At 39.3% G+C, this 26,228-nt stretch overlaps 1 protein-coding gene across 1 annotated transcript in view; it reads right to left on the minus strand.

Moving 5' to 3' along the window:
- OXSR1 (oxidative stress responsive kinase 1) overlaps nucleotides 1–26,228 on the minus strand; it is a 72,551-nt gene that overhangs the window by 29,068 nt on the left and 17,255 nt on the right. The window contains exons 3-5 of the mRNA XM_070391600.1: nucleotides 23,802–23,910; nucleotides 13,144–13,285; nucleotides 4,210–4,265 (exon numbers count right to left, since the gene is read on the minus strand). Of these exons, the coding sequence (XP_070247701.1) occupies nucleotides 4,210–4,265; nucleotides 13,144–13,285; nucleotides 23,802–23,910 (307 nt within the window). The remainder of the gene's footprint in view (nucleotides 1–4,209; nucleotides 4,266–13,143; nucleotides 13,286–23,801; nucleotides 23,911–26,228) is intronic.

Consider the following 26,228-nt stretch of genomic DNA (forward strand, 5'->3'; position numbering starts at 1 on the left):
TGTATTATTTATTTTCCTTATATCTAATAGTTTTGTCCTCATTTCCTACGTTACTTTTGTGTTTTGTGTTTAGTTGGTTTTTGTCTATATTCTACAGTTATTTTCTTTGTGGCTACCACAAGGGTTAGACTTGCCATTTAAAATTATAACACTCTAATTTGAATTTATACCAACTTACCTTCAAGAGAGAAAAACGCTTCTCCTTTATAGCCCTGTTCCCACCCTTTTGATTACTGATGTTACAAAAGCACATCTTAATACATTGTGTGTTCAAAACCATAAATGAACAATTCTTTTAAATGCACTAGTCTCTTAAATTATGTAGACAAGACGGAGTTATAAACTAATGTTACTATAATACTAACTTTTAGACCAATTGCTGTTTTCAATAGTGTATTAGTTTCTTAAATCATGTAGAAAACACAAAAAGTAGAGCTACAAACCATTGTTGCAGTAATACTTATAATAACAGCTCTCATACTTGCCCATGTATTTACCTTTATTGAGGTCTTTATTTCCTCATCCTGCTTGGAGTTACTGTCTAGCATCTTCTCATTTCACTTTGCAGGTCTCCCTTGGGCATTTCTTGCAGGGCGGGCCAAGTGGAAACACAATCCTCAGTTTTTATTTATCTGAGAATGTCTTATTTATCCCTCACTTTTGATGAAGTTTTATCAGATAATAGATTCTTGGTTGAGAATTCTTTTCTTTTAGCACTTGAATATATCGGCCCACTGCTTTCTGGCCTCCGTAGTTTCTCATAAGAAATCTGCTGACCACATTATTCAGTATCCCTTGTGACAAGTCATTTCTTTCTTGCTGCTCTCAAGATTCTTGTCCCTGGCTTTCATAAATTTGATTATAATGTGTCTCTTAGGGTTTTTCATACTTGGTGGTCAATGAGCTTCTTTGATGTTTATATTCATCCAATTTGGTCATCAAATACTCTCTCTGCCCCTTTCTCTCTTCTCTTTCTGGACTTCCCACAAAGTGTATGTTGGTCCACTTACTGGTGTCTAACTACTCCCTCAGCTCTGTTCACTTTTCTTCAACCCTTTTCCTTTCTATTCATCATATTGTTAATTTTCATTTCCCTATCTCCAAGATCACCAATTCATTCTTCTGCCAACTCAAATCTGCAAGTGAATCTTCCAGTGAATTTTTCATGTCACAGTATAGTTATTGTACTTTTTGCTCCATAATTTCTTTTTGGTTTCTTTTAGGTTTTCTCTCTTTATTACTAGCTCCATTTTGTTCTGACATTGTTTTCTTTGGTTTCTGTACAGCATCCATTACTTCTCTGAGCATCTTTAAGACGGCTCTTTTAAAATCTTTGTATAGCAGATCTGCCTTCAGGTCTTTTTCACTGACAGTTTCTATTGACTTATGTATTTCCTTTGAACAGATCATACTTTGCAGTTTCATTAAATGCCTTGTAAGTTTGTTGCTGTTGAAAACTGGAGATTTAAATCTGATAATATGGCAACTGTGGAGATCAGATTCTACCCCATTTCCAGGGTTTGCTGGTTTTTTTGTAAATGTTTTTGTTTGTTGGAGACTGTGTCTATGTCAAGCATCAGCCTGAGATGTAAACTTAAAGGTCTTCTCAGATCTTTTCTGCATGTGCAGTCACTTTCCAATTTTCCCTGTAAATGTAGGTGTTTTTTAATGTCCTAGTCTTTAATGTCTGGCTCCAAAAGGGGAAAGACGAGAAAAATGAAGGGAAGGAAAACAGGTGCTGGCCTATTAAGTTGCCTGGAAATCACTGTGGGGAGGGAGAGGGTGTGTAACAACCATAATGGCTGTTTGCCTCTTTGCCTGCACCTTTGAGATCTGAAGCAGCAATCACTGATCAGAACACAGATGCATGATATTTGGAGAACAGATAATTTTTGCCCACTATGATTCCCACAAGTTGTGTGCAAACCATTCCAAAACATGCACAGCTGCGTACAGTGGCTGATGGGTGAGAAATTTGGCTCTGAAATTGACCAAATTAAGCACAATTTGCAATCTAAGGCCTTCCCTAGAATTTTCAAGCCTTTAATGGTCCAAAGAATTCCAAAACAGTTACAGTAAGTCCTCACTTAACATCAACAGGTTCTGTGACTTTAAGTAAAACAATGTATAACGAAGCCAATTTTACCATAAGCTAATTGATATAGAAAGAGTTAAGTTCCTACAGCATCTCATCTATCTATCTATAATAATAAAAGTGTAATATGCTAATTAGACCAGACAGCCAAACAACCTTCTGGACAACCTTCTGGACGAAGCTGGGGATGCGAGGGCCGAGCCCCTTGCATGAATTTCATGCATCGGGCCTCTAGTATTAGAATGAAATGACGGACAAAATGTTATCGAGAACCCCACTGTGCATCAGATTCTGCCAGTTCAATTGCTGTCCAGGTGGGAAGACAGATTCCTGGTAATAATTCTGTTCACTATTTTATCACAGTCCTCTCCTTTATTTTTTTCTTCCACCTCGTTTTGCTTCCCTAAGCAATATAGACAATTGTCCCTGATGTTAAACTTATATAATGGAATCACATTCTATATACAAACTGTAAACCTACTTTTGCGGGCCCCTGTAATCTAATTTGACTGGTTTATTTCATCCTATGTCTTTATAATTTATTAATGTTTTTGTATGTAGTTGTAATTCTACCCAATTTCAACTAGATAGTATTCTAATGTATAAATTAACCACAAGTTATTTATCCAGTACACTAATGAAGGGCTGGGGGCTGTTTTAAACTTTCTCAATGCTTATGAGCACTACGGCACACGTAAGCATGAGTTTCTCTAGGCCATGCCATCTAAAAGCCAAAGTTTTAGGGTATGCATATCTTCAACTTAATTTACACTCTCATGATCAGAGTATGAGATTTTTTCCTTGCTTTACATCCAAACTAACAACTGGTATTATTAGATTTGTAAGCCAACTGAGTCAGTATGACATGGTATCCCAATGATACTCTACTTTGTTTTTAACTGATTACTAGTGAGGCTGAACACCTTTTATACTTATGTTTTTTGTTTTTTTTTAAATATATTTTATTGATTTTTTACAGAGAAGAAGGGAGAGGAATAGAGAGTTAGAAACATCAATGAGAGAGAAACATCGATCAGCTGCCTCTTGCACACCCCCTACTGGGGATGTGCCCGCAACCAAGGTACATTCCCTTGACCAGAATCAAATCTGGGACCTTTCAGTCTGCAGGCCGATGCTCTATCCACTGAGCCAAACTGGTTAGAGCTATACTTATGTTTTAATGTCTTCATTTGAGAAGCCTTATGTCTATTTTCTAATCAGATTTTTTTCTTAATGAGTCCTTTATTTATTCTAAATTTGAGCCCTTTATCAGTATTCATGCTGCAAATATCTTCTCTATACCCTGTGGTTTGCTTTTTACTTATTCAAGGTGATACACTGTTGGTTCCTCTTTTGATGAATAAAGGTTGCTAATTTTAAGAATCAAATTTATCAATCTTTTCCTTTATATTAGAATATTATGTGTCTTGGTTAAAATATTCCCTTACCTTAGGACATGAAAATGTATACCTAAGTTATCTTTTAATGCTGAAGAGAGAATTAAGTTTTGAGTGATTATCTTCCTCCTGCCAAACACCAGACTGTTGCAACAGTGTACATGGACTACACTGAGGTTTTCTCAGATCACCTGCTTGCTCAACAAGCCTGTGGTTCCACCATTCTGGAGTCTCAGCCTGAAGCAAGGGTTACTTCACCAGGACAGCCACCTTTGGCAGACCCTGGACTCCAACTCTTCAGCTCTGAATCTCCCAAAAGCGCACTTCCACCTCTCAAATGACTCTTCCTAATTGGCGAATACCCCATGTCCCCCAGTACAGAAGCAGCTCTAGATCACCTCTCTATAGCATATTTATTCTTAAACATAAGGAGGTTTCTTGACTACTTCTCCTTTAAAAAGCTGTACAGAATGCTATGAGAAACCATAGAAAAAGACCCTAATGGGGGATAAGGAATGGATAACTAGAAGGTGATGAGTAATAGTCAGAAAAATATCTAAGATTGAAAATGAAAATTGAGAAGTGAAGAATATCTTGAGAGTCAGCAGGGATGTGCCAATATAGGGTGCTTGACTAGAAATGATCCAGAAAATGTAAAGATGGGTAATGTGGTTCTACTGAGCATTAAGTCAAAATAAAAGAAATACTAATCATTACCTGCAATCTGTACTGAACCATCTTCTCCAAGAAGAATATTTCCAGCTTTCACATCTCTTTAAGAAAAACAAAAATTACATATTAAAATAACAGGTATTCTTGGAGTCACATAATTTAAGAAATTGTTCACTATATTCATACAACATAGCTACTGGAGTGCTTTATTTTGCATTAAAGGGTATTAAGGCCAACAGTAAATTTTTAAAAATTTTAGTCACTTGTACTAGAATCTAACCATTGTAAACAGAAAACTAGAATTACATATAGCTTTAAAGCCTGAGGTGATTAAATGTTTGATTGGGTAATAATAGTGACCAAAGAATGTGATCCTCACCTAATTCTACTTTGTGAAATACATTGATTTTTTTTCTAAAACCTAACATACGATCAAAATTTTTAAATGGTCAGTATGTGGTCGAAAGCAGGGATTATCTACACTAATAAAAGAGAAACATGGTAATTGGCGTACGACTGCTACCCTTCCCATTGGCTAATCAGCGTATCCTTATGCAAATTAACTGTCAGCCAAGATGGCGGCCGGCAGCCAGGCAGCTGGAAGCGAACATGAGGCTTGCTTGCTCCCGTGACTGCAGACTCCAACGTTCCCCACCTGCGCTGCCGGCCTCTGAGCTGGCAGTTTGAAACTTTGTAAAAAATATAGCCGGCTGGGATCTCAGAGCTGAAGTTATACATTGTTTCGAGTGTAGAACGGCAAACAAACCAGCAGCGGAAGCCTCAGAGCTAGAGCCAGAGCTAAAGCTGGCCCAGAAGAGAAAAGAAAAAAGAAAAAAAAGAGCGGTTGGGAGCTTCAGTCAGCCTGAAAGCAGCCCTCAGCCCCTCACCCAGACTGGCCAGGCACCCCAGTGGGGACCCCCACCCTGATCCAGGACACCCTTCAGGGCAAACCAGCCGGCCCCCACCCGTGCACCAGGCCTCTATCCTATATAGTAAAAGGGTAATATGCCTCCCAGCACCGGGATCAGCGGAGCCAAGAGGTCTCCTGGCACCAGATCAGCATGACAGGGTGCAGCGCCCAAACCCCCTGATCGCCCTGCGGCTCTGTGTGTGACAGGGGGTGGCACCCCAACCAACCCCCCTCCATGGGCCCTGCTCTGTCTGTGACGGGGTAGAGCCATAACCTCCCCATCGGCCCTGCCCTGAGTGTGACAGTGGTGGCACCCCAACCCCCTGATCCACCCTGCTCTGTGTGTGACAGGGGGCGGTGCCCTAACTCCCCTATCGGCCCTACTCTGTGCGTGACGGGGGAGCTCCCCAACCCCCTGATGGACCCTGCTCTGTGCATGAGAGGGGGGAGCTCCCCAACCCCCTGATGGGCCCTGCTCTGTGCATCACAGGGGGTGGTGCCGCAACCTCCCCATTGACCCTGCCTTGAGTGTGATAGGGGGCGGTGCCCCAACCCCCCAATCAGCCCTACCCTGAGCGTGACTGAGGGTGGCATCACAACCTCCCAATCCGCCCTGCTCTGTGCATGACAGGGGGCGGCGCCCCAACTCCCCAATCAGCCCTGCTCTGAGCCCGACCAGGGGCTGCACCTAGGGATTGGGCCTGCCCTCTGCCACCCAGGAGCAGGCCTAAGCCAGCAGGTCGTTATCTCCCGAGGGGTCCTAGACTGCGAGAAGGCACAGGCCGGGCTGAGGGACCCCCCCCTTCCCCCCCGAGTGCACAAATTTTTGTGCACCGGGCCTCTAGTTCTATGATAATAGCATAAAGACAGATATAAATTATTCAAACATCTCTATATTTCATTGATAACTATAGCAGCTCAAGCAAAACATGAATACATTCTTGTTATATAAATCTAAACATCACTGATAAGGCCAAAGTCTCTTTCACTACTATTCTCAAATCTAGCATTCTCTCCAAATGTTCAACTGTTATCATTCTGATTAATGGAATATGTTCCTATAACATATCTGGGTTTTTCTTCCAATATAAATGATATCATTCTATCCATTTCAATCTACAACTTTGTTTTTCTCATGCAACGTTAGTAGTATTTCACAAAATTTAAAATCCTTCAAATCTGCAAATAGCAAATCCACTTCTTGAAAACCTGTGGAAACTCTCACAATGTACAGGGGGTTCACTGAAGGATTATCTATAATAATAAAAGCATAATATGCTAATTAGACCGGACATCCTTCCGGACAAAGCCAAGGCTGCAAGGCAAGCCCGGGTCCCGGGTGCCTGCTGGCGGCCGGAGGGAAGCCCGTGTCCTGGGTGCCAGAGGGAAGCTGGTGCTGGCAGCCGGGGGAAGGAAGACCTACTCTTGCACGACTTTCGGGCTTCTAGTTTGTAATGACAACCCCAAATGATAACAGCCTAAGAAAGCCAGCAACAGCAAAAAGGTTAAATTAATTCTGTTATATCCACGAAATGGAACAAGGTCAATCAACATTGTTACTTGAAATTCCCTCTAATACATACTGCTAAGTAAACAAATCAAGCAAAACAGTGCATCTTGCGTGCCCACGTGCATGTACACACACACACACACACACACACACACACACACACACCCTCTCTCCTTTCTATGTACAGCAAATGAAGAGCAATGAATAGGTCCCTTTTGTGGAAAGGAGTGGGACCGGAGTTAAGGGGAACAGTGTTTTAATAGCTTGTGGGACTAGACTCATCTATTTATTATGTAATTACAATTAAATATAATTAAATAAACAAAAGAGAGCCAGCCCTTGAATCTACACAAGAAAGAAAAGCAAGACTACCTCATGGAGAAAAGCACAACTCTTTATCCTTTTCCTGTGCATCTTTAGACATAACCATTCCTTGGTAAACAGTGAACAGCAGTTTCACAACTGTGTGCAGCAGCATCACTATACCAGAGTACATACCTTTTGGTATTTAGTTAGATTTGATTTAATACTGCACTTCTCTCCAGAAGCAATCAAATTTTATTTAACTGCTCTGTTGGATTTATTTAATATCACACTTACTTCCATAAGAGAATTTGAGATAGCATCACTCTACCAGAGTATATATTATACCTTTCCTGAATATACACTAGAGCATAAGAAAATTGTGTTATTGATTATTTGTACTGCTTATAAGTCCAAACAATTTACAGGACATTTTCCCAGAGGCTGACGTACAGTGGAGACTAACTCGCTTTGCTCTACAAACCTGAAGTCTCTGACTCTAGATACTATGAACAGGAGAAAAATGAGGACATTCCCTTCCCTTGGTGACAAAGACCATTCAAATGAGTCAACCATGAACCTCCAACTCCCTTTTTATCTGAGCTCATCTGGAATGCCACCTAAAATTCAATGGAAAAAAACAATGTACTATAGTTTAGTTACTTCCTCCTCTGGTTTTAACAGCAGGTTGTAATATTGCAATATTACACAGGTCATAGAAACGACTGTATTTCTGGGTCTTTCTCTCTCATTTCATCATGAGCCATATCTGGGACTATATCATAATACATTTCTGTATCACCTGCACTTATTTAATATTATGATTAGAACATAGTAGCAACTCCCAGATATTATCAAATAGGTTTAAGTAAACAAATAGAAGACAGCCTGTCTCAAATCCTCTTATGGAGATAAGTGTGATTTTAAATAAATAAATTCAACAAAACAGTTAAATAAAATTTGATTGCTTCTGGAGGGAAGTGCAGTATTAAATCAAGCACTCTAACTAAATGCCAAAATAAAACTTGATTCCTCCCTCCCCATCATTCCAACTCCCAATTCCTAACTCTATTCCAAATGTTAGCATTATAAACCAATAGAATGCAGTCTAATAGGATAACCCTAACTACACATCAATAGGAGACCAGTTAGATTGTGGTAAAGCTATATAATGAATACTATGAATACTAATGAATATATGTGTTAACATGGAGCAATATCCAAATATAATCTTTTTTAAAAATATATTTTTACTAAAGGCCCAGTGCATAAAATTCATGCACGGGTAAGGTCCCTAGACCTGGCCGGCGATCAGGGCTGATCTGTGGGGCAACCGGTGGGGCAATCGGGGGGAGGGGGGCCCCGCTGGCACCCACCTTGGCCGGCCTGGTGCCGCCCGCTCACTGGCCCCACCCCCCGCTGCCACAGGTCACCTCCCTCTGTGGGGCAACCAACGGGACGATTGAGGGGGGCTCCAGCTGGCATTCGCCTTGGCTAGCCTGGAGCCTCTGGGCTGGGGGCAGCTCCTGTATTGAACGTCTGCCCCCCTGGTGGTCAGTGAGCGTCATAGCGACCAGTTGTTCCTCCAGTCATTCTGCTGTTTGGTCAATTTGCATATTAGGCTTTTATTATGTAGGATTGATTTCAGACAGAGATAGAAACATCAATGATTAGAGATAATCATTGATTGGCTACCTCCTGCATGCCCCCAGGAATCGAGCCCGCAACCCAGGCATGTGCCCTGACCAGGAATCAAACCATGACCTCCTGGTTCATAGGTTGGCTCAACCACTGAACTACACCAGCCAGGCTCCAAATATATTTATTCGTAAGTGAAGAATATTATATGTAGTATGTTGCCATTTGCCTGGGTTTGTTTTTGTTTTTTAAGCAGAAAGAAGGATATATAAATTATGTTGATATTGGCCTAAAATCTCTCTCAAAGGAGTCACAAGAAAATGGTAAGACCAGGGTCTAGAGCAGTGGTTCTCGACCTTCCTAATGCCGCGACCCTTTAATACAGTTCCTCGTGTTGTGGTGACCCCCAATTTCATTGTTACAAATTGAACATAATTAAAGCATAGTGATTAATCACAAAAACAATATGTAATTATATGTGTGTTTTCCGATGGTCTTAGGCGACCCCTGTGAAAGGGTCATTCGACCCCCAAAGGGGTCACGACCCAAGGTTGAGAATCGCTGGTCTAGAGGTTCAGGGAAGGAAGAAGACTATTTTATTTTTTTCAGAACAGTTTTAAATTTACATAGAAACTGAGAAGAGAAGATAGTACAGAGGAGTTCTCATACACCTTATACTCAATTTCCTTTATTATTAGCATGATACATTAGTATGACACTTTTGCCACCATTAATGAACCAGTATTGATGTGTTACTATTAACTAAAGTCTATCATTTATTCAGATTTTTTTAGTTTTTACCTAATACCCATTTTCTGTCCCATGATCCCATCCAGTATACTATATTACATTTAGTTGTCATTTCTCCTTAGGCTCCCCTTGTCTGTGACAGTTTGACTTTCCTTTTCTTTTTTTTAATATATTTTTATTATTGATCTTAGAGGGGAAGGGAGAGGGAGAGAGAGATAGAAACATCAATAATGAGAGAGAATCATTGATCGGCTGCCTCCTGCATGCCCCACACAGGGATTGAGCCCACAACCCGGGCAGGTGCCCTGACTGGGAATCGAACCGTGACCTCCGGGTTCATAGGTCAACGTTCAACCCCTGAGCCACGCCAGCCCGGCAAGACTTTCCTTGTTTTTGATGACCTTCACAATTTTGAGGAATAGGGGTCTAGTTTTCCATGGGATGACCATCTCATGGATTTGTCTGCTTCCTTCGAGATTAGACTGGTGTTATAAGTTCTTGGAAAAAAACCACAGAAGCAAAGTGCCATTTTCATCACATCATGTCAAGAGTACATGGTCTCAACACAACTCAGTCACAGTTGATATTGAGAAGACTTGTTTTTTATCATCTACATTTTGTGCAGTGTGAACTTTTGCCTATTTAAATGATGTTTTCTAAGTTTTGTCTTTCATAAATGAAGAGACAGTCATGCATTTTCAGCAGAGCCTTCGCCTTTCCTGAGCGCTTCACCAGATAATCAATTCCTGTTCCCTTCTGAAGCCACAAGTGCAATCTGTAGAACAGCTTCCAGGAGTGAAAGCAGAGGAATGCCACGCAGTGAAAGGGCTCACTGGACAACTGACACACAGCAGGACAAATGACCTTTCAAGAAGAAGATTTGTAACTAAATATCTGGCGTCAATATGGTCCTTGATGAAAGAACTGTTGTCACTCGCCACAAAGAATACCAAGCAACCCAGCAGCCGGATGGTTAAACCCTCCATCCGCCCTTAAATAGCAGGAAAGGTGAGCTCTGTTTTTCTCGGCTTCATGCCATTTCTCACATGTCACTATTGCACCAAAGTTACAAATTCCTTTTAAAATTAAAAGGAATATCATAGACACGCTTGACTTTCTCATTAATACACAACACAAGTTTCTCCCCATGACATTTTTATGACTCATCCATCAGCATAGTTTATGGAAAATTTGAAAAAGGGCAAGAGAAGAAATAAATCAAAACAAAAGCTGGGAAACGCACTACAGTTAGGCATCTTAAACTAAATATTTAACATTTCTTTTTTTTGGGGGGGGGGGGAGTTCACGTCGACATATTTATTTAATTATTAGAACTACTTTAAATCAATGTTACTAAACAAGGAGAATTCTGAGATTGGTTTTGGAAATTCAGAACTCTTAGCACCTTTCTTGCTTATCTACAAAAAACTTGCTTTTTCCCTCCATATTCTAATTACTCCTTAAAACCTCAGTTTTACAACTTGGTAGATGATCTTCAATCAGTTAGTTTTCTGGGCCTTCGCTTGTCTGTTTGTTGAGGGATTAGGATTTAGTAGGTGATTTTTTTAAAATTCAGGTATAACTGACAAAACTGTAAGATATTTTAAGAGTATAAGAATGTGATGGTTTGATATAGGTATATACTGAGAAAGGATTCCACCCCCATCGAGTAACTTAACACATCTATCACCTTACATATTTCAGTTTTTTTGGTGAGAACATTTAAATTCTATTCTCTTAGCAAATTGCAATAATACAATATACTAGCATTGTTATCAACTACAGCAGGTCCTATATTAATGTCTTTCATTCAACATCATTTCATTATAATGTTGATGAGACGCTATAGGAATTTAACACTTGTTTATAAAATAATAAAAATAAGTAAGTAAAAATGGTGAGAGTAGGCATTATTGTCTTGTTCCTGAGCTTAGAGAAAAAGCTTTCAGCTTTTCACTGTTGGGTATGATATAAGCTGTGGGTTTGTCATATATGGTCTTTATTATGTTAGGTACATTACCACTATAGCCAGTTTGTTGAGAGTTTTTATCATGTAAGGATGTTGAATTTTATCAAATGCTTTTTTTTAATCTATTGAGATAATCATAAGATTTTTATTATTCATTTTGTTAATGTGGTATATCATATTGATTGATTTGCAAATGTTGGACCATCCTGGCATCCCTGAAATAAATCTCATTTGATCATGGTATGATCCTAATGCAGTGTTCAATTCAGTTTACTAATATTCTGTTGAGAATTTTTGCATCTACATTCATCAGGGATATTGGTCTGTAAATTTTTTCTTGTAGTGTCCTGTCTAGCTTTGGTATCAGTGAAATGCCAGCCCTTAAAATGAGTTTGGAAGTGTTCCCTCTTCTTCTATTTTTTGGAAGAGTTTGAGAAGGATTGTTGTTAGTTTTTAAAAAATTTGGGTAGACTTCTCCAGGGATGACATCTGATCCTGGACTTTTCTTTGCTCAGAGGTTCTGACTGATTAAGTCTCCTTACTAGTAACTGGTCTGTTCTGATTTTCTATTTCTTCATAATTGAATCTGAGGTTATACAAATTTACCCTTTCTTCTACACTGTCAAAAATGTGTTGGCATATAATTGTACTACTCTCTAATGATTCTTTGTATTTCAGAGATGTCAGTTGTAACGTTCCTTTCATTTGTAATTTTACTTATTTGGGCTCTTACTCTTTTTTTCTTGATGAGTTTGGTCAAAGATTTGCTAATTTTATCTATCTTTCCAATAAACCAACTTTAGTTTTATTGATTTTTCTTTTTTTTTCACATATTTCTATTTTATTTATTTCCACTCTGATCATAACTATTTCTATTTCTTTCCTTCTGTTTACTTTGAGTTTATTTGTTCTTTTTCTAGTTCATTTAGGTGTAGAGTTAGAGCTATTTGGAGTTTTTCTTGTTTCTTGGGGTAAGCATGGATAGCTATGAATTTCCCTCTTAAACTGTTTTTGCTGCAAGTTTTGAAAGTTGGTGTTTTCCTTTTCACTTGTTTCAAGATAGTTTATTTCCTGTTTTAATTTCCTCTTTGATCCATTGGTTTAATAGCACGTTATTTAGTCTCCACGTATTTGTGTTTTTTCCAGTTTTCTTCCTGTAGTTGATTTCTAGTTTTATGCCATTGTGGTTGGAAAAGATGCTTGATATGATGTCAATTTTCTTGAATTTATGAAGGCTTGTTTTTCTGCCTAATATATGATCTATTTTGGAGAATGTTCTGTATGCACTTGTAAAATGTGTATTCTGTGTTTGTTGGATGAAATGTTACATAAATACCTATCAAGTCCATCTGGTCTAATGTGACATTTAAGGTCATTATTTCCATATTAATTTTCTGTGGGCTGGATGATCTATCCACTAACCTGAGTGGCATATTAAAATCCCCTACTATTATTGTATAACTGTGTTACACAGCTTTTGAAGTGTTATTTTAAAGTTTTAATTAAAATATTATTTTACAAAGAGCTTTTAATAATTTGAGAAAATATTCAAGATGTAAAAGAAACAAAAAAGAAACAAAATTACATATACAGGTTTATCTTAAATATTTTTTAGCACATGAAAGAGACTAAGAAGGAATAGTCAAAAATGTTATCAGTGATTGCAGTGACTGCCTCCTGATAAGAAATTGGGAATTTTTCCTGTTTTTGTATTTTAAAATACTAGCTGTGTAATTAAAACCCTAACCACAATGTATTAAAACTAGTAATGCAAAGAACCATGTTAACACTCAGATTATGATTAATTCTGCAAAAGAATAGGAAGTGGCCTCAATGAAATGAGATAGCACAACTACCACTGCACTTATCCAAAAGATAAGGGAGTTGCCTTTTACATACCTGTGAATCTGCCCATTTTTATGCAGGTATTCCAACCCTTCCAGCACTTCTTTGAGTATTGTAGCAATGGCAGGTTCATCTAGGACTCCACTTTTGTGTTCCCCCTTCGCCACAATGTGCTTGATAATGTCCAGAACAGAACCTGAAAACAGAAGACAGTTTTCCATAAAATTTTAACTAATTCAATGATTCAGAGACATTTTGAAATCAAATTATATGTAAACCTTTTGATAAACTGTTTGGGAAATAAAGGAAAAAACAGCAAATATAAAGAAATACAAAAGTTTAAGATTAATAATTTATTCTCAATTCTAATCTAAAACAGAAAGTAGCCTGCTAATATCCAAACAGTAGTGTTAAACAAGCATCATCTTCAGACTTATGAGAATTAGTAAAGAACTTTTAACCACCTCTGAAGAATACTTAGGTTAACCACGCCCATCAATTAACACTTTAACATAAGGTATCACAAACCTATTTAAGTTCCAATACCAGATTAGCATATACAATATTATGTGAATAGAGAAAAAAAATTGAAATGCAAGTCAAATTACAGAATAAATACTTGGAAAGAAAAAAATCATATGTGTATTCAAACTGACTTAAGAGCTAAAATTATGTTTCAGGTTAATAAATAATAGAAATAAAAATTTTTAAAAAGAAATACAATAGGAAAGGCAAAGAAAAGTTAAAATGGTAGTTCTCTTTAAATAGTAGCCCACATGTATTATCAATCCCATTCTTCCCGGGGTGGGAAATAATGCTCCTACTAAAAATCAGGGGGAGGGGATGTTATGCCCAGATTTCAGGATCCCCAAGAAACCACATCAGGGAGCCAGCCATGTCCGATGCAAAAGCATAAGAGTCTTTATTTGAGCTAGCTCGGCTCCCCCATCTTGCCGACGCAGCGGCAGGAAGCAGAGAGAGAGATAACTCTGTGTGGAGACGGGTTTTATAGTGGGGGTTGGAGTAAGGGGAGGAGAAAGGACTGTGCTCTGCCGATTGGCCAGGTGCAAGTCGGTGTCTTGTTCCTGGGTGTGGCTAGCAGAGACTTAGACTTCTGGGAAGAAGCTCCTTGCCAAGCACGTGGCCAAGGTAAGATGGAGCACTTACCCTGGGGTAAGATGGATGGTGTAGCCCTTACCCTGGGGCAAGGTGGAAGGCCTAGCCCTCGCCCTTTCAGGGAAAGGTGTCCAGACAGTAATTAAATCATAGAATGCTGACTACCATAACTATTATAATTTGTAACAGTTTGCTAGAGATTTGTAAGACTTCTGGCAGCACATGGCTTAGGAAGATCACAGAACCAAAATAAAACCATCTCTAATATTAGAAATTGTACCAAGAACTCTGAAACAGAACACGAACGGCACTGAAAAGACTGGATGCCCATTTCTTGGCATAAGACCTTCATGACCAAGACTAAAATGAAAACAAACGCCACTTTTGTTGACAACTTGCCCTGGTGGGTATTTACATGTCACTTAAAAAGAAAACAATGTCCTTCCAAATAGGTGAAAAGAAGCAGTCTAGATGAAAACAGGGGAGGGTTGAACCCATGTTCACTTTAGCTCCCACTTGAATTTCCAGTAACTTGATAAACTTGATTTTTAAAAAAATGTTTTTATTGACTTTACCTAGAGTAAGAGAGAAGGATAGAGAGATAGAAACATCGATCGGTTGTCTCCTGTACACCGCCACCCAGGGATTGAGCCCACAACCCAGGCTGTGCTCTGACCAGGAATTGAATCAGTGACCTCTCAATTCATGGGTTGACACTCAACCCCTGAGCCACACTAGCAGGGCTAAAGTTGATTTTTTTAAAAAGGGCATAAAGCCCTGGCTGGTTTTGCTCAGTGGCTAGAGTGCTAGCCTGTGGACTGAAGAGTCCTGGGTTCGATTCCAGTCAAGGGCACATGCCTGGGTTGAGGGCTCGATCCCCAGTTGGGGGCGTGCAGGAGGCAGCCAATCAATGATTCTCATCACTGATGTTTCTATCTCTCTCTCCCTCTCCCTTCCTCTCCGAAATCAATAAAAAGATATTTTTAAAAAACAAACAGTTTTCATGTTTAAAAAAATAAAAATTAAAAAATAAAAAAGGCATAATCCCAGAACAAAGAATAGAACAAGAATGATAACAGGAGACAATAATTTTTTGGAAGAAGGAAAACAGAAAAAGAAAAGGTAACTGACTACTTTTGCAGAGTGGAGAGATCTGAAACTTCAATGCCTACTGAAGGTATGCCAATTAGGAAAAAGTGAGGTCTACCTAGAGTTTCAGAAAGGCTCAGAATAGAAGGACCACAAAAGGGGAAGAGAGGGGGAACTGAAGGAAAGGGTTGAAAACGGGAAAACTGGTTGAAAGTTCATATAAGGGAGAATAAGATCCCCAGACCCGCCCTTCCCCCTCTGAAAGCCAGCCACTGTCTGCATCACCAGCAGGAGGCAAGGATTTTACTCTCTGTAGAAAAAGAACCGGGGAGGCTCCAGATACTGGTAACGTCTCCATACATTACCTCACTTCCCCTCTTTAATGCTGGGTTTCACCAGACATCCACAAAGGGGGAGGACTAAGGGATAACTTTTAGTTCTGCTATATTTAAGCAATCACACACTAATCCCCAAAGCAAAGTGACTACACTAACAAGCCACATACTTCATTATTCTGAGAAATCCAGACCACATAAGAAATGCTTAGTAAGAAGATAGCTGTATAAATGCCAATTGAGTTAAATGTTTGTAACATAAGGAATATCTAAATTAGAAATACAAAGGAAGAAATTTCTACAAGGAATTAAAAGTTAACACAATTTATTCATTCAACAATTAAAACATATTACATGTAATATCTAGAACTGGGTGCCACAGACTATGGCACGACTGCTGACTTTCTAGAATTTCAGGCTGATGGGTCAGGGAAATGGATCAACAGAAACCCTAGGGCACATAAAAAGTTTAAGAAGTTTGAAATAGGAATTCCTTTTCAGAATCTTAGATTTTTATTAATTTCACATCATCTAATGATCAATGGGGAAGTTAAAGCAATGCACATCCCCAGTCTACATCCAGAACAGATACTCTGAACAAGGCTTCATATGAAGCCCCTGGGATAACAATGTCTTTTCCATTTCAGTCTCCAGCAATATAATTTTTATAAGTGGAGGGATGATCAATCCACTAAGATCATCATCTATTTTTTTTAATTAAATTGATTGGGGTGACATTGGTCAACATGTGAACCTATAGGTTTCATGTGTGGGTTTCTATGTTACAAGATCTGTACATTGCACCATGTGCCCACCATCCAAAGTCAAATCTTCTCCTGTCACCTTATATTAGGACTCTCTCCCCTCTGCCAACCACCATTCTGCTGTTTGTGTTCATAAGTTTCAGTTTTATATCCCACATGAGTGAAATCATATGGTTCTTGGCTTTTTCTTACTTATTTCACTTAGCATAATGTTCTCAAGGTCCATCCATGTTGTTGCAAATGGCGCTATTTCATCCTTTCTTGTGGCTGACTATTATTCCATTGTGTACCACATCTTCTTTATCCAATCCTCTACTGTGGGACACTTTGGTTGTTTCCATGTCTTGGCCACCGAGAATAATGCTGCAATGAACATAGGGGTGTACAAAACATATCTTTCCAAATACACAATTTCGAGTTTTCTAGGTATATACCCAGGAGTGGGATTGCTGGGTCATATGGTAGCTCTATTCTTAATTTTTTGAGGAATCACCAGACTGCTTTCCATGGTGATGATTCCAGTCGACATTCCCACCAGCTGTGAATGAGAGTTCCTGTTTTTCCACGACCTCTCCAACACTTGTTATTGTCTGTCTTGTTATTAATGGCCACTCTTAACAAGTATTAGGTGGTATCTCATTGTAGTTTTTATTTGCATTGCCCCTAATTGCCAGGGAGGTTGAGCATCTTTTGCTATATCAATTGGCTGTTTGTATGTCTTCTTGGGAGAGGTGAATCTTCAGGTCCTCTGCACACTTTTTGATTGGATTGTTTGTTTGGTGTTGAGTTTCCTTTTGAGCACATCTGATCTTCATCTTTCTTTGCCAGTTCGGACCTTCCCCCTTTCCCTTGTATGCTTTTGTTGTCACAAATCATCCCTGTTTATGCTGTACGTTTTCTGATGATCTCACTTGTAGTGTTGTGACCTTAATGTTCTTTGTTTCAGGTGGAATAATTCCCTTGAATATTTCCTACAATGAAAGTTTTATGGTGATAAAATCCTTCAGTTTCTGTATGCCTGGGAATGTCTTTTTTTCTCCTTCATATTTAAAGGATAATTTTGCAGACGTATCATTCATGGCTGGTAATTTCTCTCTTTCAGACATCTGAATATTTGGTCCACTTTCTTCTGGCTTGTAGTTTCTGCTGAGAAGTCAGATGAAATTCTGATGGGTTTGCCTTTGTAGGTCACATCCTTCTTTTCCCTGGCTACTTTGAGAATGTTTTCTTTCTCATTAATTTTTGACAGCTTCATTACCAAGTGCCTTGGAGAGGGCCTCTTTGGATTGAGGTAACTAAATGTTCTGTTTGCTTCTTGGATTGAAGGATCTAGTTCTTTCCATAAATTTGGAAAGTTCTCAGCCACTATTTGTTTTAATAGACTCTCCATTCCATGCTCCCTCTCTTCCTCCTCCACAATGTTGATTCTGATATTACTTTTTCTGATGGAGTCAGAGTCTTGTAGTGCTCTTTCATTTTTCTTTATTCTCGGGTCTCTCTCTTCTTCCCTCTGCATCATTTCTTGATTCCTATCTTTAATATCACTAGTTCTTTCCTCTAACTGGTTTGTTCTGTTTCTTATGCTCAACAATTCACTCTTAATCTACTTAATTGAATGCTTCATTTCCAGGATTTCTGATTCTTTTTGAAAGTTTCAATGTCCTTGGAGAAATATTTACTTTGTTCATTGATTTGTTTTCTTTCTTTCTTAATATATTTTATTGATTTTTTACAGAGAGGAAGGGAGAGGGACAAAGAGTTAGAAACATCGATGAGAGAGAAACATCGATCAGCTGCCTCCTGCACACTCCCCACTGGGTATGTGCCCGCAACCAAGGTACATGCCCTTGACCGGAATCGAACCTGGACCCTTGAGTCCACAGGCCGATGCTCTATCCATTGAGCCAAACCGGTTAGGGCTTGATCTGTTTTCTGAGTCCACTGAATGGCATCTCGTTGAGTATTTTCAGAACTGCAATCTTGAAATCTATCATTTATAGATTGTTTGGTAATTCCTTGTGTTCCAGCCTGCTTTCTGGGGATTTTTTCATTTTCTTTCTGGTCATCATTGTTACTGTGGTTCTTCATGGTATTTGCTGCCCTCCTTTGTTTTTGCATTTATCTCTGAAGAGGTCCTTCTACTATGTTCCAGTAGATGGTGCTGAATCGCAAGATTTTTACCTCTGAAGTCTCCCAGATTTAAGCCTCCTTGCCTTCCTTAGGACAGTACTGCAGTACTGCTTGGGGGTGGGTTTTGTTTTGCCCTCACCGGTAATGGCGACCCCTGACCTCCGTAAGGTCCCAACCCAAGCACCCCTCCTGGAGATCAGTCACAGGGGGCAGCAGTGATTCTATTGCAACAGCTCTTGGTTTATAGATAATATGCTCCTGGAGCCAACTCCAAGGGGGGGGGGGGGGGCGCGGGGAGAGGAGGGGAGTTTAAGCAGCGGCAGGGCTCTGTGGTTTCCTTTCTTTGTCTGAAACACCACTGCCGGAGCCAGCAGTGGGGAGCACAGCAGAACCCCATGCTCTGTCAGGCATCTGCAGACTTAGTCACTGTTTGCCCCTGCTGCTCTGCTCACAGCAGCTCGCCCTACTGGGCTGCCCGCAGCACGCGAGCACACACACACACTCTCTATTCCTCCTGGCAGAAGGAAGTGCCTACTTCCATAGGCTCTCTCCCCTCTCCTGGCTGGCCTGCGAGCTCCCAGCTGAGCCACAAGCTCCCAGCTGCATGGCTGAGTGTGCTTTCCTCCTTTCCCGTCTCCTCATTTATTCCCGGATGCCCACCTTTAGGCATCCGTGTGCGGGTCTCCCAGGTGTGCATCTGTGTTGAGCAGGGACTTCTTTGTTGAATTATAGATGGTTAACTTGTTGAAATGTCAGGGGGAGAGGAAAAGATGCGCCCTCATACCGCCATTCCTCTGATGTCACTCTAAGATCATCACCCTTGACTGAAAAATTTTGGTCCTGAAAGGTCTCCCCTTCTTGGCCTCAGCATGTTGCAGCATCTAAGCCTACAGGTACCTTTTCTCTTTCCTTCCCAAAGCTTTCTTAATTGCTTTGATTTCTAAAAATCTTATATTGCAGTTTGGTGCTAATAAATTGTAGAAATAGCTATGTGGGTCAAAAGTGCTCCTAATTTCTAAACATAACTTCCTATACTGATAAATCTCATTATTCAATATCAGAGTTTTAATTAGCAAAAGATAAGGATATTACAGTTACAAGGAAGCATTATGAAATAATAATACTGACACACTGAAACTTATTTTAACTATGATGTCCACGTGGTTGATGGGTTTGAGAGTGACAGTTGCAATTTATTTTACAATTTAATTAGCTTATTAAATTCTACAACAGTACAATATCGCCAAATCAAAAATATGCATTGTTTTTAATATTTTGGCTGAAAAGGCTGATGTGAAAGAAGGTAGCCTATACACTTTTCTGTCAATGCTGGTTATATATATTTTTTAATTATCAAAAGGTCTCCTGTTACTCTCCCTGCTGCAGCTGTGATTCCCTCATCAGTTCCCAAGACACACTACACCCCTCCATCCTGCCTCCAGACAATTCTCTGTACAGTGTTCCCTCTATCCGGATCCCTTCTCCATCCTTCCTCTGATACCATCTCCACTGGTTTCAGCTGAATATCACCTCCTGAGGGAAGTCTTTGTTAACCCCACCACATCCATTCTCCCTCAATAAGGTTAAGTTTTCCTGACTTATTCCCATGGCACCTAATACTTCTTCATGGCACTCTATACACTTACAATTATTTAACTGTAATTTTTCCTTACTAGCTATGAGATCCACAAGAGCAAGGACCAACAGTTTGATTCAACAACGTATTGGTGATCAATAAGTATTTGATGAATGAAATTTTAATTGAGCTATCTTGATACAGTTTCCTTCTATTAAAAAAATTAAAGTTGTGCTTAGTTCTACCTACTATATTCTAATATTGCACAATGTATCTCTAAAGGTTAAATGTGTATTCACTGTGTAACTACAAAAGCAAGATTTCATTTTCTTTATAAAGATGCAAAATTATTACTATTTTAAAATGTTTAGATGTAAGATTACACTGACTCATAAAACTATAAGTAGTTATAAAAACAAAAATTAATGCCTGAAAAAAAAAGAGTTAATGTTTGAAGGTTATCCTTCAGGAAATCTGCTAAGTGCTAGGCCAAAAAAATGGGCACTGTCCTAGGACCAGGAAGGACAGGGTTGTACATTTAAAAGACACCACCCAACACGGTCAGTGGGGCTCAGGTTGAATGTCAACCTATTAACCAGGAGGTCAGGGGTCGATTCCGGTCAGTGCACATGCCTGGGTTGCAGGTTTGACCCCCACTAAGGGGCATGCAGGAGGCAGCCGATCGATGATTTTCTCTCATCATTGATGTTTCTCTCTCTCTCTCCCACTCCCTCTCTGAAATCAATAAAAATAAAAAAATAATAAAAGGTACCACCCAGAAACAGTCCTGCCCTTTCTGTGTTCAGGACATTTACTCACTAAGAGAACATGGAGTTATATATATAATTCTGCTTAGGAGTTTAGCAGAAAGAACAGGCTAGCATACAAGTGTGGGATGAAAAAATTAAGCAGACAATTTATTCCTATTCATCAGAGGACTTTTTAGCAAACATTAAAAACTTTGTATAATACAATTTTGTAAATTAATAATGCAATAAGTGAGCAATAACTAAAGATACAGAATTACCTAATATTCCCATATCTGTCCATACTGAAAGAACCATGCTTGACCACCATCTTGAAAGGTGGTTGCTGTTAGCAAGGCTTCCAACCATCATATGAACAAGGCCCTTAACAAAGCAATCCAGTTCCTCCAGAGTGTCACTAATGGGATTGAAACAAAAAGGTGATTCTGGCTACACTGAGAAGCATCGAGTAACAAGGGATATTCTTCTTAATGACTAATTATTGTGCATCTTACTACATGTCAGCATGGTGACGGAGGCTTTACCATCTCATTCACTCTTCCCCAATACCCTGAAATGCAGACAGTTATCCTCATTTAACAAACAAGTAAATAGGTTCAAAGAGTTGAAATAGTTTGCCCAATGACATATAACTGTAGTAGGAAAGTTAAAATTTAATTCTAAAGCCTTTGCTCTTTCCTTTATAACTTCTCTGGGGAAGTAAAGTGATTAATGAGGTATCATATTAAGATTGCAAACAAATATGGACTCTCTCTGCTGAAACTGTGCATTCTAAAGTGGAAAATCATGCTCCCATACAAAATACATATGCAAACAAAACCAAGAAGGCTAGTGATGGGAAAGTCAGGTGGCTCCATCCCACTCCCGCCACAGGATTCAAATCCACGCCTTAGCAAAATGTCTACTTTACTACATGGCATGGCCCTCAGGTAACCGTAACAAAATGTCCAATCTATACATGCCAAGGGCCCACTGTTTATAATCACAATACTTACATTTTATTCTAAGGACTAAAGCAGAAATGACTGCATATTTACTGCAGGATAAAGCACATAATTAATCATATTGATGCTGGGGACCAAGATTTTTTGTATAATAGAAATGAGATTCAAGTGTAATTTGAAAGTTTTGAAGGTCTATCACAGTGGTTCTCAACCTTCCTAATGCCACGACCCTTTAATACAGTTCCTCATGTTGTGGTGACCCCTAATTTCATTGTTACAAATTGAACATCATTAAAGCATAGTGATTAATCACAAAAACAATATGTAATTATATATGTGTTTTCCGATGGTCTTAGGCAACCCCTGTGAAAGGGTCGTTCAACCCCAAAAGGGGTCGCAACCCACAGGTTGAGAACCGCTGGTCTATAATATTAAAATTGAATTGGAAGCATTAATGTCAAATCATGACTTATTTATACATTTCCAAGGTCTTTCAACTAGAAGAAATGACAAAGTAGCAGTAAAAAGCATCCCAAGCATCCAAGTGGCTTTCTAAATACCATCCCCTATAGAAAAGATCGGAGATCCTTAGAATGTTGGCTGGTTCTGGGTCTGAGAAAAGCAATAGAAACCTGAGCCTGGGAAATTTTGAACCATAAAACAAGGAAGTTATCAAAAATTGATGGATTCATATCAAACGGACACAAGAGAAAGACTGAGGGGACTCCCACTGACAAAATTTTGGGCAACCTGAGCATCAAAAGAATAGATTACCATTTATTGAAATACACTGACTATATAAAAATCCTTGAGCCTATGTACCTATTAATATTTTTTTAAATGACAGCCTTAACCAATGGGGAGTGGGAGAATCCTCTCATTTGGCACCACTGGAGTTGATTATTAAATTAACTCTTTAATATAGAGATTACAATACAGATTAATCAAAGAACCCCAGTTAATAAGGCAAGGTTCTTTACACAGAAGAATGCCAGTTTATAAATGTAAAGGAAAGGATGCAATAAAGGAAAAACCACCATTCTGCTGTCCCTGATAAATGAACTGATTCAAACAGGATTGTTACTGAATACTAAAATCATTAGACAAAAGACTTACAGGGAAATAAATACTCAGAGTGTCAAAGTATTATTTTACAAATTACCTGCTAGCTACAAAGGGAAAAAAAGTTAACCTTTCCACGGAGCAGCCTGGTTATCATAATCTTAAGCAATCAAAATTAACATCACCATTAAAGATATACCAGATGCCCGGCCAGGGTGGCTCAGTGGTTTGAGGGTCGACCTATGAACCAGGAGGTCATGGTTTGATTCTCAGTCAGGGCACATGCCCAGGTTGTGAGCTCAATCCCCAGTAGGGGGTGTGCAGGAGGCAGCCAATCAAATGATTCTCTCTCATTACTGATGTTTCCATCTCTCTCTCTTGCTCCCTCTACCTTCTTCTTTGAAATCAATAAAAATATGTTTTTTAAAAAAGATACACTAGATAACAAATCCTTCCTGACATGATGCACTATGAAGTACACCGCATCACCTACAAAACACCTTTCAAAAATATTCAACTTAAATCTAATCAAGGCTTTAGATCTAACTTTCGATTTGCAAGGAATAGAGGAATATAAATCAAGTTAAACATCACCATACAGAGACAACTTGATAAATCCAGAATGTGGAACATTCTACAAATAGTTACCATTAGACCTTTCAGATCAGATCCTTCAACAAGTTCATGTCATGGAAGAGAGGAAGCAGGAGGGAACCATCCTAGGTTAAGACAAACTTAAGAGGCATGACAACTGCATGCAATCCGTGAGACCTGTCTCAGCTCATACACTAGCACTGTTAACAGACACTATATGCTCAGTATCTCCTCACATGCAAATATCCATGAAAACCAAACCAGAATAGAAAAGAAGAACATTTTTATTAACTTTCCAACCTATGGAAATTAACACCTCATTGCATTTTACTCACCTCCACTTAGCAGCTTCATGACTAGCCACAGCTCATCTTTTACTACAAACGACGTGTAGTAAGACACAATGTTAGGATGATGGCACTGACTCATGGCTTGAATTTCTTTCTACAAAGAAGAGAAAACATGATAACTCATTATATGCAGGCCTGAAACCACACTACAAGTTAGTGAACACAGCCTGGGAATCCCAAGACTATGCCACAACCCCCCTGGGATCTCCATGGCCCGGACCTCTTCGCGAACAGTTACAACCAGAACCACTTCGTTACCCTCAGTCCATTCTGACTCTGCTCCTTGACTCACTGCATCAGGAATCTGTGGAACCGGAAACATGGACTGTGCACCACACCCTGGCCTGGCCCAGGACCACAGAGGCCTCCCCGGGGGCGCATATTTTTACTGCAAGGTGCCCTTGGAGAACCATCTTGGGAAATCTGGCTTTACAGCCAGAAAGGATAATTACTAATAAATAGAGGGTGGTCTTTGTTTGTTTGTGGGTTGTTGTTTTCTTTCAAAATATTGTTTCATCCCATTTTTGTGAAATGATTAACAATTCTCAATCTAAAGAGAAATATACTGAAACAGGGCAAGGTCATAAACTAAATCCAAAGTAGAAGTCTGAGCCAAAAGTCTAAGCTTACACAACTTCCATTAGTGAATTTAGATTAGGTTTGGTATGATAAAATGCCTGCTAAGGCCCTGTGTGATCAGGGCCCTGCTCACCTCTCTAGTCTCATTCCTACTCCCTCATCCTTACACCCCAACATAGCCCCGTCCTAAGATCCAGCCAAGTCACTTCAAGTGAGCCATGCTTCTTCTAACCACGAACATTTAACCCCACTGTCCCCTCATTATTTCTGCCTAGCTAAACCTGCCAATGCTTCCTTCTGAACTCCCAGATCCCCAGGCTGTTAGGTATCCCTTCTCTTGGCTTCTACACTCCCTGTATATATCCTTACATCATAGTACTCTGGGGCCTTCGTTGTCTGTCCCTCCTTGCGAGACAGAGAGCTCCTAGAAGGCAAGTACTTAAAAGTGGATTCCTAAGCATCGTGGAACTTGGCACACTCTATGTAATTGCCTAGTTATGTTTCTGTATCCCTCATAAAACTGGAAACTCAAGGAGAGCTAAGACTCTATTTCTGGCACGTATCACTGTGCCTGGCACACCTTCAATAAATATTTGTTGAATGAATGAATCCTACAGCACTTTATACAGTTTTTTACTGATTCATGTATTTGCCCTGTGACCTTGGTATTTGTTTAGTAAAATCAATTGTGTAAAAGTTGCCCATAATCCCTGATTGATAAGAAGTTCTCAATAACTGCCAGTTTTTCTTTCCTCATCTTCTCTACTTGAACGTAAATTGCTTTGTGGCAAGGACCTGTTGCGTGTATTGTTGCAACCCCCAAGTCACCAGCACAATCTTCTGTACTAAAAGCTAAGTAAACATGCAGGCAAGGAAGAAGGAACTAAAGTAAGCACCTGCCCGCTAACATAGTTATACAGGATTCGAAGTGATAAGTACATATGAGAGGGAATACATAGGACAGCACATATATGTGCTGAGATTTTACAGCGGTACAGGTGAAATGCACATATAATTTTTTTAAAAAAAGATGAAATATGCAAGGAAGATTATAGGGCCCAATGAGTAAACTTGTCTGGGGTCAATACTTCATGCTTTCAACAGATATTTACCAAGTGCCAACTGTATGCCAGGCACATTAGGTGTCTGGTCACTACGGTGAGCCCTCAGGAAACGTACAGTCTGGTAAAGAAGTAAGACAAATACTAATTTACAACACAGACCGAAGAACAGTTTGATAGGGGAGGTACAAGATACTACATGACTTTATCCAAGAGGCAAATTATCGAAAAATAGGAGTGATCATCAGGGAAAGCTTCCTGTAACAAGTTTGACTTCACTGATACTGAAATAAGAAAGATAAGTAGGTTTTTACCAGTTTTGATTGTTTAATTACCTGGGACCATATAAAAAAGGATCTTATAACTATATCCAAGATTTTAAATTTTATCCTTCGAGCAATGGAAAGGAATCAAAGGTTTAACTATATTTCTTTTTTCATAACACTCACTCTGGCTACCGTGTAAAAAATCAATGAGAAAAAGCAGGACCAGAGGCAAAGCGTCTCTTTAAGGCTGTTGCCATGATCTGGGTGAGACGGTGGTGATCTGAAAAACGACAAAAAGCTAATTCCTCAGTTTTTATCATTGTACTGTGGTTATTCTACTATTAGGAGATGTTGAGTGAATAACATATGGAAACTTCTGTACCACTTTTGTACATTTAAAATTATCTCAAAATAGAAAGTTAGAGAAAAGCCTGTGAAAAAATGTCTGGAGGAAATAAATGTGAGATCTGGTAGCTGATTTTCCCATCACACTTAACAAAGGCTGT

Source organism: Myotis yumanensis, unplaced genomic scaffold (assembly GCF_028538775.1).
Source record: "Myotis yumanensis isolate MYYU_CA2020_CCGP unplaced genomic scaffold, mMyoYum1.0.hap1 SCAF_14, whole genome shotgun sequence".
NCBI lineage: Eukaryota > Metazoa > Chordata > Mammalia > Chiroptera > Vespertilionidae > Myotis > Myotis yumanensis.